We start from the raw sequence: 15,504 nt of genomic DNA, 5'->3' as shown, positions 1-15,504 counted from the left end.
TCCTCTTCTGCCGGTGGGTCGCAGGCCCGCCTACCTTGCAGGAGTGATTGGAAGCTCTGTTCAGCCGTGGGCCACTGGGCCTTTTCTGCCGGTGGTCACCGTTCCGCCTACCTGGCAGGCGCGGGGGGTGGGGGGCGGCTCTGCCCCTCAGCAGGCCGCTGGGCCTGCTCTGTGGATGGTCACAGTTCTGTCTACCTTGCTGCTGTACAAGTTATTAAATGGATATAAAGGTATGAGAATAAGATCCTTGTTTTCAAGGAGCTTTCTTTTATTTATTTATTTATTTTTCTTTTTGGTACCAGGGATTGAACCCAGCAGTGCTTAACTACTGAGCCACATCCCCAACCCTTTTTATTTTTATTTTGAAATAGGGTCTCACTGACTAAGTTGCTGAGGCTGGCTTTGAACTTGCCATCTTCCTGCCTCAGCCTTAGAGTTGCAGGGATTACAGGTGTGCACCAGCGTGCCCAGCTAAGGAGTTTACCCTTTTTAAGACCTTTGCTACACCAAGTATGGTACACAGAACAGCAGTATTGACATTGCTTGGGAAACTCTTAGAAATGCTGAATCTCAGACGTGTCCCAGACTTATTGAATCCTAATTGGCATTTTTATAAGATCCCCAAATGAGAAGTATGCACATTAACGTTTGAGAAGCACTGATCTAAATCGAACCTATTCATAACTTGCACATTGGAATGACCTAGGGACTGTTAAAAGCACTGATTTCCTTCACTTCTCCCCCCGCCCCCCCGCCAATTGTGTCTCGCCTAGGCATTGGGATTTTTAAAACTTCCTAGGTGATTTTAAAAGCGCAGCCAGGTTTGATAGTTAATTATCTAATATATTGCTCTGCACTCTTGACAAAACAGCCCATGATGAGGGTTGTGGCTCATTCTTTTAGCCAATTTACAATCCAGGTGATAAGTTTGTCTCTTCTCAAAATTTGAAGTGTCTAGCTTAGAGGTAAACATACCAGGCTTCACTGGTGACTCCCCGCACATTTGGCCCTCACCATGCCAACAGGTTATCTGTAAAGGAGTTCTCTCAGCTGGTCCCTATTGCAATAGCTGTATGGAGCACTGAAGTGCTTCAGCCAGGTTACCTGGGGTAGTGCTGGTAGGATTGTACAGACTGAGGCACAATGTTGAAGTCTGGGCATGGCCTCCTCCTTCAGACACACCCAGGCCTTGGCATTCCTCCACTCGGCCCCCCTCAAAGTGTTTGAGTTGCTACCAGGGGCTAGAATTGGCTTCCCTAAGGCAGCAAGGAGTAGAAATGGCCCACCAGTACCCAAAGATGGCACTGGATCACATGACAAATGCATAGGAGCTTAATAAAAAAGCTTTCCTGGGCTGGGGATGTGGCTCAAGCGGTAGTGCGCTCGCCTGACATGCGTGCGGCCCGGGTTCGGTCCTCAGCACCACATACAAACAAAGATGTTGTGTCCGCCGAAACTAAAAAATAAATATTAAAATTCTCTCTCTCTCTCTCCCTCTCTCTTTAAAAAAAAAAAAAAAAAGCTTTCCTGACCACATCATCCCTCAGGGACTCTGGGGCCAATCCATGTAATCCCAGTAATGACAGTAGCAACAACCAGCAGTTGTGTCCTTCTCTACACCTTGCAGTGATTTTCATGGGTATGAAAAAAACTGAGATCCAGAGAATTTTCATCTCTGGCAATGGTTTAAGTACCACATGGCCAATATTTGCATTCTTCCTTCTCTGAGTTCAGGCAAAATAAGCAATGGCTACCTTGTGCCATAGTGAGTTCTCCCTTAAGCTAGAAGAGAGTAGATAACCTGAGATAGTGCTGAACATAGAGGTTAGATGATAGCATACCTAAGGGTCTGTTAATTTATTCCTTTAAAGGAAAAACAGCATTTGTATTTTATAAGGAAGAGTATTCTCTTTTATTCTAATATCTGCCTGGTGATGAGACATACACAACCCATTTTGGCTATTGTGAGGACTTGATCATGGAAGAGTGAACACTCTGTCAGAAATATAATTTCTTTCCATACACTTGACTCTCGATAAGACTCCAGGTCTGTTTTCCTTTGCTTTCAATAGAGCCTATTTCTAAACATTATTTTTTTTTCCAGAAGCTTTCATCTGCATGCTGCTCTTTAATTCATTTCTACCTCCTGCTTCATTCTAATAGCATCCCAGGATTGGAAATAAATAATAGTATGTTGGCCACACTACCTCTCTCCTCAGTGGTCACCTACTGCCTCATAGTCCCCCTTTCACTCAATAACTGCTTTGGCGGTATCCACTTTCACCCTGGTGACATTCTGGCCTCACAAGTCATTGGCCACTCATTTCTCCATTCTTCCCTTTCTTTTATTCATGGGTGCCATCTTGCCTCACACCTCATGTCACTATTCAGTAGACATTTGGGGGTTGCCTTTGCTCTAAACCCCAGTTCTTGAATATTCTTCTGTGACATGGGTTCCCACCCTCCCACTTTCCTTCCCTCTCATTCAGTGATCCTGCCCTTGACTTTCTCATTGCCTCTGTTCTTGGTGTCCTTCTCTTCCTGGCTGCCTGGCTTCTCTTGGTTCACTTGTTTTTTAAATCTAACTTGACACTCCTGTGGTGTTTCCATGCCATTTTGATTCGCTGTATCTGCCTATGAGGCTCCGATCTTGGGAGCCCCCACGAGGGCATGATGATTTTCTTTCCACCCTGGATTCCTGTCTTATTCTGTATATTTTAGGTCCTTGAGAAATAAATTGAATTTGCTGGTAGTTTACACTTCTGGAAGAACAGCCCTTAGATGAATAATTCTCTCTTCATCTCTGCCATCAAAAGCCTTGTTCCTTTGTTTGGTTTAAGAGGAGTTACATTTGCTTCTTATTTTGCTGTCAAAATCATTCCTGTTTCTCTTAAATTAGCTTCTATTGCTGAGGTTTTCTGTAAATCTTCTATTGCATTGGTTTTTCTGTAAATCTATCCCACTCCAGGCATCCCAACCCCGTGCCTGGTTTTTGTCCTGTACCGGCTTTTCTCTTTGGCTGTTCTTAGTATTCTCAACCACACTGACAGTTTTCTTTTTTGACTGTGCTTATCTCATCCATGGGCCTTGTGTTTATTCTTATACTAATCAGAACAATTAGACATATTGTATTCTCTCTTTGTGCTTTCCCTCTGTTGCTTTGAATTACAGCAATGATTAGCACTGTTAGTGTTTTCCTCAAGGAGCAGAGTATAGATGAGCCATCCAAGCCAGTCATCGCTAATGGGAGATATGATGAATATAATGTCCTTATGGACACTTTTCCCCTGTAGATATGCATAAGTTCACAAGTTACTCTGCATAGGTTCCTGCTTATTAAAATTTTCTTTATTGTTTTTCTCACACATGAAGCAAAATGGTTCTTGGGCTATTGTTTGCATAAGGCTGAGGTGAAGCATAGCTTTGCATCATTTAGAAAGGTAGCACTAAACAATATTTGCATGCCTTTTGTGGACATAGTTCTGTATCAGGTGATCCAAAATGATTGTGGAGGAAGGTCCAGTCCTTACACACGCAAACCCTTCTCACATGAGAAGATTTAAGATTATTCAAAAAGCTGTTACTGACAGCTTTTCTTTTGATACCAGAACATTTGGTTATACCTGTTCCCCAAAAGAATCCTGCAGAATATTGTGTGTCTGTCTCTCACATACATCTCTAAGCTCCCAGGGGGTAGGACCATGTTTTCTGCATGTTTAATATTCGGTACCTACAGAACTTGAACATATTTTGCACTTAATAGATGTTTGTAGAATTAAAAATCATGAAGTGCAAATTAACATAGTGCTGAATGTTAGAGAAAAGAAGGCATTCATGATAGTCACTTTCCTAAAAGTGAGTTTCAAGTTGGGTTTTGAAGATAACAAAGACACATGCAGAAAGAGGAGGGGGAAAAATGTGCCAGAATTTTCTAGATTAAAAGACTTAATTTCTAAGGATTAAGGGTAAAGAAATTCCACTCCTCCCTGCCTCCTTTATAAGTTTTTCTAGAATTGTTGATGGCATTTGTCAGAACCTTAGAAGCCAACAAATTATGCGAGGTATGGGGCACATGCCATAATTCCAGCGACTCAGGAGGCTAAGGCAGGAGGATTGCAAGTTTGAGGCCAGCCTTGGCAATTTAGTAAGACCCTAAGCAACTTAGCAAGACCCTGTCTCAAAATAAAAATGACTTGGGTATGGCTCAGTGGGAAGCATCCCTGGGTTCAATCCTCAGTATCATAAAAACCCCACCAAATCCTGCCATTACCACTTCTGTTTGTGGATCCCTTCTTTGGGGACTGATGCTAGATTGTTTAGGGGGTAATGTAACAAGGGCAGGACCATATTATTTTCTAGATTTAATGTCATTTTTTTTCTAGAAAGATAAGTATTCTCTCATTTAGAAGTTTTTTGAACTCTTGTTTTGTTCTGGGTAAATCTGAAATTGTTGCTCCAACAGTAATTTGTTTTGGGTTTTGGTTAGGACTACAATTTACAGTGTGTCACAAAGGATTAATCTCTAATATCTGCATGCTTTTCTAAGGTGTTAATTTATCTTTGTAACATACCTCTGGGAGAGGGGAAGATGGTCATGATTTACTTCTAGAAGACATCTTGTCCAAGTATTCAAATATTGGACTGCTGGAGATTATAGGTCTCAGAAAGAATCTTCATTGATTCTTATTTATTATATGGAGCATTGTGTGAAGGACTGGGGGTGTATTGGTGAAACAAATCAGATGTGTAACTCACCTTGCTGGAATTCTTATCTAGCGAAGTGCAAATGTGCCATATATAAGCCCTGGTACACTTGGGGCCTACAACTGATGCTTGAGCCCTCCTGGTCTCTTCCTCAACACATCAGTCCATGGGCCCTGAGCATGATGTCCTCTCTTTCTTGATTAATTATCTTCTTGCTTCAGATGTAAGTTTAAAAGTAACTGTGCTGCCAGCTTTTTTTTTTTTTTTTTTTTGGAAAGCTTTCATTTGTTTTGGGCTTCAGCTAGAAGTTGTTGATCACAAGTCTGAGTGAGGCTTGAGTTTTAACTCAAGAATTCTGGACTTGACAGTTGGATGTGTATTATACACATACTGTGGAGGAAGAAGTGCCCAAGGGAGGAGGTTTATAGTTGGCCAGGTGAGTCCTGGATTGAGTGTTAGAAGTAGAATTGAACTCAGAGCACCCAGTGGATGAATGCAAAATATATTAAAATGAATTGGCTTCCATCTAATTAAAAAGGGAAAAAACTATAAGTAGCTTTGTGTGCTGAGGTTAAGTGCTTAGGAGAACCATGGGGCCATTAGGTTTAGGATGGAAGCTTGAAGAAGCTTAGGGTTATTCCAGTTTTGCTCCTGGCCCTCTATCTAGCACCTGGCTCAGTAGTGCCTGATATAGTAGGTGCTCAAGAAACATTCAATGAATGAAAGAAGAGAATAGAAATTATTCAAAGGAAAGCAGGTTTGATCTGGAAGAATGACTAGGTTTATTTATTCATTTAGTAAGCAAATGTTGAGTTCTGTAAGGGGGATAAAGGGCTTTTCATGGTGACAACTGTGCTCCACCAACATCAAAAGGAGAAGGTGAAGGAGAGCAGCATGTTAATGAGTTTGTATGAAGTGTGATTTTTTTCTTATGCTTGGCTTACTGTTGCAAAGCCCTTTTTAATTCTGACAAGCTTTGTGACAAGTTATCCAAAAGAGGACATTTTTGCACAAGATATTTTCTAAGCTTCCTTTGCAGTTAATAAAATACTTTTATTTCAGTAAACTTAAAAAGAAGCCCATACATCTCCTCCCATCTTTAAGAAAAAAATTTTTAAAAAATACTTCATGATTCAGGGTATCTAAAAGCAACATTGGACTTTGAGTCCCTGCTGGAAGCTCTGACTTGGTTCTCTCCTCTGACTTTGGGGTTGTGCTGACTTAATAACCATTGTTGCATTGATATCAGCGTCAAGGAGAGGGCTTCTGTTCTCCCATGAAAGGATGGCAGACCTCTCTGGAGCATGCTTGCCCCCATTTCTCACTCTTCCCTGCCTCGTTTCTAGGACTGCATCGATGTTGGCTGGTGGGAAGGAGAGCTCAATGGCAGACGAGGCGTGTTCCCTGATAACTTCGTGAAGTTACTTCCACCGGACTTTGACAAGGAGGGGAATGTAAGTCTCCATGGCTTTGATCTCAGTGCACCATACACTGTCAGAATTGTGGCTTCTGTCATGGGACTTGGGATATAGGATTGAGACAGTTTGGTATAATGTTAAAGAGCACTGGCATTTGAGTGTTTGATGGGCTTGGGTTCTAAGCCCTTGGCTGCCTATACCTATTACAAGTCCATTTTAGAACTCAGCTACTACCTGGTGACAGTGATCCCAATTCCTGAGTTTCATGTATAAATAGGATAATGTGTGTAAGGCACTTAGCATAGTACCTGGCATATTTGAGTGCCCAAATAAACTGTGAGGACCGTGGGTGCTCTGTTTGGTAAGTGTACTGCCTGCATCCTGCATAGTACAGTCCTTGAGGGTAGTGAAGTAACCAATATTATGCAAACGGCTGACACATTATGAAGCTAAGGATGCAAAGCAAGACCTACAAATCTTCCTATACTGTATATGCATGTTTGTGTACACATATCCATATGTTGCATACACACCTCTCATTTATGTTTTTCTTTGTGGGAACCCATTTGATGATGTTGCTGTCCAAACAAGCCAGTCCATTTTTGTTACCTTATTCTAAATGTTGTTTTTCTCTTCCAATGATGTAACAAGAAATGTTGAAAAGCTATAAGCACCCTACAGTATAAGGAGGAATGGCAATTTGGTCTTATCGATCCTGTTCTATACCTCAGGGTTCTTTGCTCAGGCTTTTATGTGACCTCTGCCCACCTCTCCTGGCTAGAATCCTCTTCATGCCCATGGGGGCTCTGTTACTGAACCAGGCTGAACCTGACTTTGACATATCACCATTCTAGTAGAGCTGAGGTGAGGTACAGTAAGGTTAGCTACAATATTGGTAAATTGGTTGCCAAGGATACTAAACCATCATTTCATGGTGAAAGTGCTACTTAGATGAATGGACATAATTGTTTAAGAAGTGAGATAGTGCTGGCATCTGCCAAGGTTGTACCCTGTAGATCATTAAATGGGTTTGAAGTCCAAAGCCTAAAGGCTTTTCAGTAGCTTGCTTTCTTGTATTGTTTGGGTGAAGAGTGTTCTGTTCTACACTTGCTATTCTCTCTTGGAATCTGAGTTTGGGTTCTGCATAATATGGATTCAGCTTCCTAATGTTTTCTAAGTCCTTGACACTTGAAGTCAAATTCATGGACCAGCAACATCAGCATCACCTGGGAGCTTGTTAGAGCTGCTCAGGCCCTATCTTAGGTCTGATACATTAGAATCAACATTTTTCACAAAATTTTTAGGTGATCTGTTTGCATATTACATTTTGGGAAATGCAGGTATAGAAGCAGATATCTAAGTGATGACAATCCCACCTTCCACTTCCCCCCATATTTTAGGAGAGAATTCATACATCAAAGAACTCATCATTCAGTAAGGAAATTGTCCACCAGGCAAAATCACTTGAAACGTTTTTACTAATGACTAGCAATGTTGGATTGTCACTTGACAGAAAAATCGATTACTGAGAAAAACAGATCCTAAACACTTATAATGACTGGATATGAAATGTTTTAGGATAAAAGGACCCAAAAATGAGATTTAGAAAACATTTATAGAGTATAGTGGTTGTGACTCTAGGCTATGCCATCAGATAGACCTGAGTTCAAATCCGTCCCCTGCCACTTATTTGTTCTATAGCCATGGCCAAGTTGCTGAACAGCTCTAAGCCTCGCTATTTTCATCCATAAAATAATGGGAATATTCATACTTATCTTACTGAACAGTTGAGAAGACTGAGTGAGATGATGTACATGAATTCCTCAGCAGTGTCTGGCTGTTGGTTAATGCACCCTGCAGATTAAGCATTCCAGTCATATAATTACTATTGCCACAAGAGTGGCAAAAGACTCCAACCAGAATTGTGAAGTAATGTTATAAAGCCAATTCTGGGACTCTGGTTCTTTTTGCATCAGCTGATCAAATCAGCCCTGTTAACTTGGTGTCTTGCTTACCTTCCCTGGGAATCTAGCTACATCTAAAACTTTACTCAACAGCCATTAAAAAAGACAGCCAGTGAGGTATAAAACACACTTATAGAGATAAGCAAGAACAGGATGACATAATCTTCATGTTACTTCGCATATATTTTCTGGATCTGCTGCTTTACAATTCTGTTTTCATTTTGTTCAACATTTAACAAGTCCTTTCCTGGGCTGGCCATCATGGCGGTTGATTGGAAGTAAAGCATACTCATGACTGCTGCTCGTTTGGGCTTAGTTTGGCTGCAAATCTGGTATTGAAAGACATGGGTGCCTGCCAGAGCTTTCTGAAAGAATACTCATGGTAGCCAGAATGAGTGGAGGCCAGGGACCATCTAGGCTGCCTGTTATCTCCTTCTTACCTATGTTTGTGAGTCTACTAAAAGCCAGCTATGTCCTAAAGCACTGGGATACCAAAACCTTCATATAACTTTGAAGGAGAGCACATTGTCCAAGGAATCTTAGCAAGCCAGGTGTGGCAGCACACGCCTGTAATCCCAGCAGCTCGGGAGGCTGGGAGGATTGCAAGTTCTAAGCCTGCCTCAACAATTTAGTGAGGCCCTAAACAATTCAGCAAGACCCTGTCTCCAAATAAAATATTAAAAAGGGCTGGGGATGCCGTTCTATGGTCATGCACCCCTGGGTTCAATCTCTAGTACAAATTAAAAAAGGAGTCTTAGCAAGCTCGCTATCCTGCTGGACATTTGCTGCCTTATTGGTTCTGATTGAGCCAATATGGTTCACTTTTTTAAATCTGAAAGATAAAATTGCATATTTACCATGTACAACATAGTGTTTTAAGCACAGTGGGATTCAAGCAAGCATAGATTGAAAAATCTTCAAAAACTTTCCATCTGTACTGAACATGTATACACTTTTAAAATTGTCCTTCCCTAAAAATACAGTACAACAACTATACTACATGGTGCCTATATTGTGTTAATTGTTGTAAAAAAAATCAAGATGATTTAAGGTATACAGGAGGATGTGCTTGGGTTATATGCAAATACTATAACATTTTATATAAGGAACTTGAACATCAGTGGATCCTCAAGGGGTCCTGAAACCAGTCTCCCACAGATTCCAAGCAATGACTGACTGTATGTATACATTGTGAATGTATACACAACTAAATCTAGTTAATTAACATGCATTGCTTGTCTAGTTATCATTTTTATGGCGACAAGTGGTATGACTAAGGTAAAATCTGGATCTGTTTTTAAGCCAATGAGCAAGTGTGCAGTTGCCTCCTCTGTGGCCCCTGCCTTTTAGTTGCTGTTCTTATTTTAGTGGGGCAATAAATTCACTTAGGTGAGATGGACTCCACAGTGTACATTTTTAGAAACTCTGTGTTACATAAGCTATTAAGGGAAGCACTTTCACCGGGAGAGTGAAGTTGTCAGTGATGAGTGGACTTAGCTCAGCTTGCTTGTTGGGGCATGTATGCTTTTTAGAGCCCCATGGGCCTTTCTCTAACCCTACATAAACAGCTACCACCTCCTTGATAAGTCTTTTAACCTTGTCCCCATGAAGCAGAAAACCCAATTTTAGGGAAACAATAGTCATACCTGTCAGATAAAGTAAAACCTACCGCTGAAAAGTATTGTATAATATGACACTTAGCTTTGAAAAAATTCAAAGTATAACATCCTTTTTAATCCCCTTTGGCCTATAAAACCAGCCAACCAGCTTTGTGTTAGTTGTTATGCCAGCCTTTGTTGCTGTATCCTGAGCATTGGTGAGGTGGTGACAATGTGATTAGAGATGGGGCTGTCATTTGCTGAGTTGATGGTGTAAATATGATTAGAATCATTAACACGAAGGCACTATGTGAATGACAGAGTCTAAAACATTCTGCCACTGGTTTCAGCAGATGTCATCTTGTCTTGCCAGTGGCTGGGGCTATAATCACTCACCCAGAAAAGAGGACAGTCTGTGATGATTAGGGTCAACAGAAGCAAATGGCATTTCTTTAATAGCAGATCTTTTGACTCAGTAGGTATCACCAAGTATAATGACGAGGCTGGATATTTTTTGCAGGGACGTGGATTCTGTTGGTTACCACCAAGCCTTCTGGAATTCCTCGTGGTCTTTCTTCCTGAGAGCACTCAGCATATTCTCTCTCTAGGGTGACATACGCTTGGGGCTTTAGCTCAAGATATTCTGGGAGAGCACCCGTTGATCTCTTGGTGCATATTTTAGAGCAATTATGTAAGCTATTTATGAGAGAACCTAGATTCAATGGCTGTCTGTTTATTTTGAACTTTGAAAGTAAAATTAAACATCATATTGGATAGATTTAATATTCTGAGTTCTAATGAAGTGACATGTGTGCTCTGTCATTATTACTGAAGGATAACGGGGAACTTGGACTCTCAAGAAAAGCAAAAACAAATTCTCACTGTTTTTAGAAAAAGAAAATATGAAATATATATATTCCTATAGGTAGTGTTTTAAGAAAGTCTCAGGCCATGACTCTTGTAAGGAAAACAGGTCAGATCATCAGAAGTGGAATTACTGTGCCAGCATGCATTGATTGGGAAGGCTTTTCAGAGTTTGTGCCATGTTACAAATGGGCATTGCTAAGGTTTCCCTAGGTGTTTCCCTAGTGAATATCCCACAGTAGAGGGTCTGCCTCTCAGCTACAACTGTGATGCAGGCTATAAGCCTTCAAACCATAATAAGAACTGAGATGTCCATCATCTGGAGCATGTGGGTCTGCCTTCCCTGAGCATTCACCTTCTATGGGCCTGATTAAGAATCAGGTTTTGGGGCTGGGGCTCAGTGGTAAAGCACTTGCCTAGCACATGTGAGGCACTGTGTTCGATCCTCAGCTCCACATAAATAAATAAAATAAAGATATTGTGTCCATCTACAACTAAAACAATTTTTTTTAAAAAAAGGAATCAGGTTTCATCAGAAACTATACTTTGTCCTGGAGGGCAAGAAATCAAAATGAGGGGCTGGGGTTGTGGCTCAGGGGTAGAGTGCTGCTCTTGCATGTGTGAGGCACTGGGTTCGATCCTCAGCACCATGTAAAAATATAAAAAGGTATTGTGTCCATATATAATTAAAAAATAAAAAATTTTAAAAAAAGAAATCAAAATGAGAGGAGTTAGTTGTTCTTGCAAAGGCCCTCCTCACACACCAGAAGGAAAAGGTTTGCCAAGGGAGCCATATGTATTCTTAGCTAAGCCCAGCTTCAGCTACTCTATTTTTCTGCATTCTTTTAATTGACTGGATCCTTTCTATTCAAATCAGTCACCAGGCACATCATAACATCATTAATTAGATTTCCCACTTTCCCATTTACAGTTGTGTGCCAATCTAGCCTTTTAAAATTGTTCTAGATCATCCAGCAGCACTTTTGCAGGTTCCAAATTTTACAGGAAAAAAACACAAGCCAACCCTTGCTGGCTACCCACAATGGCTAATCTGTCATAGGTGAGTTTTTCTGCTTTAACTCTGACCACCTTCTCTTTACCAAGTTCTCAGGAGGCCCCTGATTTTTTGCTCTGATCTTCTGACAACCTCGTTTATAAAATCTACTCTTTTGAATTCTACTGTAGTTCTTTTTAATTTTTAAAGATGCCCAGTAAATTATTTATAAAAGAGATAAATGTGTACTACCAATAAGCAGCCTTAGCAAAATAATCCACCTGCAACATTATCTTGTACATTTAATTTTCTGAGGGGTCTCACATGCAGAGGAATAAGGCTTGTCAATGCATTAATGTCACCCATATATGGCCTGTTGATACAATACCTGTGGGCTTTCCCTAGGTCACCCAGGTGATGCTTCCTCTCTCTTTTCTGATGGTACTTGTAGCCTGTATTCTTTCAGTTCAACATCTCACTCAATATACTCTTACCTGAAGTGCTTATCTCGGATCACTCAGTCTGAACTGTAATCTCTTTGAAGGCAGGGCCTACATACCAAGAGTCCCCTTTATGGGGCCTAACAGCATGCACAGAACATGGTTGGCAGTCAGGACCCCCTTGTTCTCTGATCTTGTGGTGGCAAGGTGTACTGGCTCTTCTTTCTGCCCCTCCTCTCCTTCTTGCTGCTCCCTCTTATACTCAAATAAAAGAGGAAGAAGAATGAATGGAGGATTGAGGGGAGCTGGGCTCCTGTCCAATTCCCCTTCCGAGATGAAGGGGATCCAGGCCCTTTATTCCAGACAAAGGATCTGGGCATATAATCGAGGCATCACTTCTGAGGTGGTATGGATGGAGTGAAGGAGTCAAGGGGATGAACTGAGAGAGTATTTTAGGGGGAAACAGAACACCAAAGTCTAGCTAACCACCCAACAGGCCATCAATTTGGATGCGCCCAGCCAAGAGGGAAACCATGGATATAGACTATGAGGCTAGAAGCTGAGGGCAGGAAACAATAGAGAGACCCTCTAAAGAGCAGGTTGTACAGTGGTTCCTAGGAATCTCCTATGCAGGTGACAGGGCAGGTGTTGCTGGGACTCTGAAGGGTGCAGAGGGGCAGTTATACACACTGTCATTACCCCAAGCATAGCACTAGCTGCACTCTTCAAAAGTGTGGCTGTTCCTCCAGGGGCAAGGAGGAAAGGGCAGGGCAGACTCCTCCCAAGTGTTTCTAGAATTGTGAAGCATGCCCTGGTCAGGAATCTCCTCCAGCCTCCAGATAACTTTGCTCAATGCATTGTGGGGCTTCCCAAGGCCCAGAATTGCTCTAAATGAAGCTGAGATTTTCTTCCAGAACCTTATATTTCCCTGAGGAAACCCCCTGCTATGATTTGAATATGGTTCATTCCCACCCAAACTTATGTTGGGGCTCAGTCCCTAACATAACAGTGTTGAGAAGGGGTAGGTTTTTGAAGAGATAGTTAGGTCATGGGGATACCACCCTAATGAATGGATTAATGCATTTCTGGAGAGACTGGGTTACTTCTCTGAGACTAGATTCGTTCTCACAAGAATAGATTGTTGCAAACAAACCAGCCACAGTCCCTTGATCTCTCTTGTACACATGCTCTTTGCCTGTCTTTGCTTCCCCATCTACTTTCTGCCACAAGTTGAAGCAGCATGAAGCCCTCATCAGAAGCTAAGTATATGCTGACATCATGCGCTTAGACTTCCAGAACCATGAGCTACAATAAACCTCTTGTTTTTATGATTTATCCAGTCTCAGGGATTCTGTTATAGCAATAGTAAACAGACTAAGATATCGCATAAAGTGTACCCAGTCATCAGGGTATATTTCTCTGGTTATTTTCAACAGAGCACATCTTGGGGGCCGGAGGTCTGAAGGCAGACTGGCTCAGGTTAGAATTCCTGCCTGGGAAAGCAGTTGAGCCAGCTGATGAACTCTTACTTAGAGCTGGCCAGTCTTGTCAAACAAAGGGCAGAGTCAGTTCTGTAATCCTTTAGCATGAAGCAAAGCTTGCCTTCCTGTCATCCTTCCTCCAGAACATTCAGATCTATTTCCTTCCTGGTGGTATAATGGTACGAAAAAAATCAAATTTAGATACTTTGTCCTTTGAAGGATGATGTTGGTGTTTCCATCCAAGCCAACAACTCCATATGCAGGCAGATGTGCACACGCACACACTTAGGTCTGTGTGTTCTGCGTACATGAAGACCATGAAAGGTATTCAACTCTCTCAGAAATCAGGAAATGTTGGCTCATTGCTTTTGTTAATGACATTTTCATTTTGGCTCTTTTTAAATGAATTTCCACAGTCTGAACATTGAGGGATTAGTCTAGGCCCCCTGTGGTTACAGCTGTAAGGAGACTCCTCTGATGACTTGTGGCTCTAACATCCATTGCTTTTTTTATTATTTTTTTTTAGTTGTAAGTGGATACAATACCTTTATTTTATTTACTTATATGTGGTCCTTAGGATAGAACCCAGTGCCTCATGTGTGCTAGGCGAGCACTCTACTGCTGAGCCACAACACCAGCCCTATTGCTTTTTTTTAAGCACTGAGAATTGAGCCAGTCAAATATACCTGAGCTTGGGGCTGGGCATTTTATTTTCACCCTGGAGGGAGGGATACAAAAATAAATAGAACACATGCCTCTAAAAATTTAGGACTTTGAATCCTCAGGTATTAGTTAATATCCTGTGGCTGTCAAACTCCATAGGGGCACTTTGGCCTATTGCACAACCTGGAGACCTCCCAGTCCTGTCCTTTTATTCAGCCACAATTGAACATTTTGAGAAAAATCAACCCAGCAATCTCCTCATGTCTTTTTCTTTGACAACCATGAACTCCTGTGATATATTTTTTTTACTGTCACATTTTTTTAGAAATTTACCCAGTCTCCCTTCTCAGTTCTTACTGCCCTGTCTTCTGGTTGGATTTCTTTTAAGTAGGCCCATGTGCAATGCACTATGACTCTTTTGGGGGCTGTTCTAGAACTACATGGGCCCCTGGCTCTGAATTTTGTTTAGAGTTGCCTTAAAAGATGTCTTATTTGAGCCAGGTACCATGGTGCTCTCTTGTAATCCCAGCGTCTAGGGAGGCTAAGGCAGGAAGATTGCGAGTTCAAAGCCAGCCTCAGCAATTTAGCAAGACTCTAAGTAACTCAGCGAGACGCTGTCTCTAAATAAAATACAAAAAAAGGACTGGGGATGTGGCTCAGTGGTTAAAAAAAAGTATTATTTAGAAATGGAGCATCTTTTCTCATCTAAAGAAACATGAAGACTGTTGAGATTGGTGGAACCAGAGAAAGTGAAGTCATTCAAGGGAAGAAAATAAAAAAGAAAATTCCCCTCTGCTAATAAGTTAGCAAAAGAAGCACCTGACCAGTGCTGATGCAAGACAGCTCACAAACTTTCCCTTTTTTTCAAAAGGGAACCACCTCCATGATGCCACTGCTCTAGACACAAACACACATCTCTGCCTCCTCCCTTTCCACATCCATACTGGGACTACACTTTTCATACATTGCCTGTTAATGCAACATTTTCTGTCTTCCCTCCCCACCTCCCTTCTTCCTTCTCTCCCTCTCCCCACCCCCTGCTCTGTCACATTTTATGTATCTGCTACATGCCAAACTAGCACAACATTAAGGGATGTATTTTTCTTTGCCCAGTAATCTTGGAAAATAGTATGACTTGTAATTGTCTTTTTTTTTAATTTGGGGCCATGTGGTTTGAGGCAAGGTTGCTGGGGTAATGTCCTCCACTAGAAGAAGCTCATGTGAAATTGGTTATAGAAAGTTTCAGACCAACAAGGAGTGACCAAGACATCCAGGGGTAGGCGTTGTTGGCATTTAACTGGAAAGAATTAGGCCACAGGGTGTTGGCAGTTTCATGAATAAGAAATTACTCTGATCCTGAGGTACAGGAAGGTTAATT

General features: G+C 41.5%; 1 protein-coding gene across 15 annotated transcripts in view; it reads left to right on the top strand.

The window, feature by feature from the left end:
- Positions 1 to 15,504, top strand: part of Sh3kbp1 (SH3 domain containing kinase binding protein 1) — a 279,242-nt gene that overhangs the window by 199,623 nt on the left and 64,115 nt on the right. For all 15 annotated transcript variants that reach the window (XM_048796358.1, XM_048796352.1, XM_048796353.1 and 12 more), the window contains one exon: positions 6,051 to 6,158. In XM_048796358.1, coding sequence (XP_048652315.1) covers positions 6,051 to 6,158 — 108 coding nt within the window. The remainder of the gene's footprint in view (positions 1 to 6,050; positions 6,159 to 15,504) is intronic.

Source organism: Marmota marmota, unplaced genomic scaffold (assembly GCF_001458135.2).
Source record: "Marmota marmota marmota unplaced genomic scaffold, marMar, whole genome shotgun sequence".
NCBI lineage: Eukaryota > Metazoa > Chordata > Mammalia > Rodentia > Sciuridae > Marmota > Marmota marmota.
The sequence above is the reverse complement of the archived record's forward strand: the minus strand, read 5'-3'. Positions and strand labels throughout refer to the sequence as shown.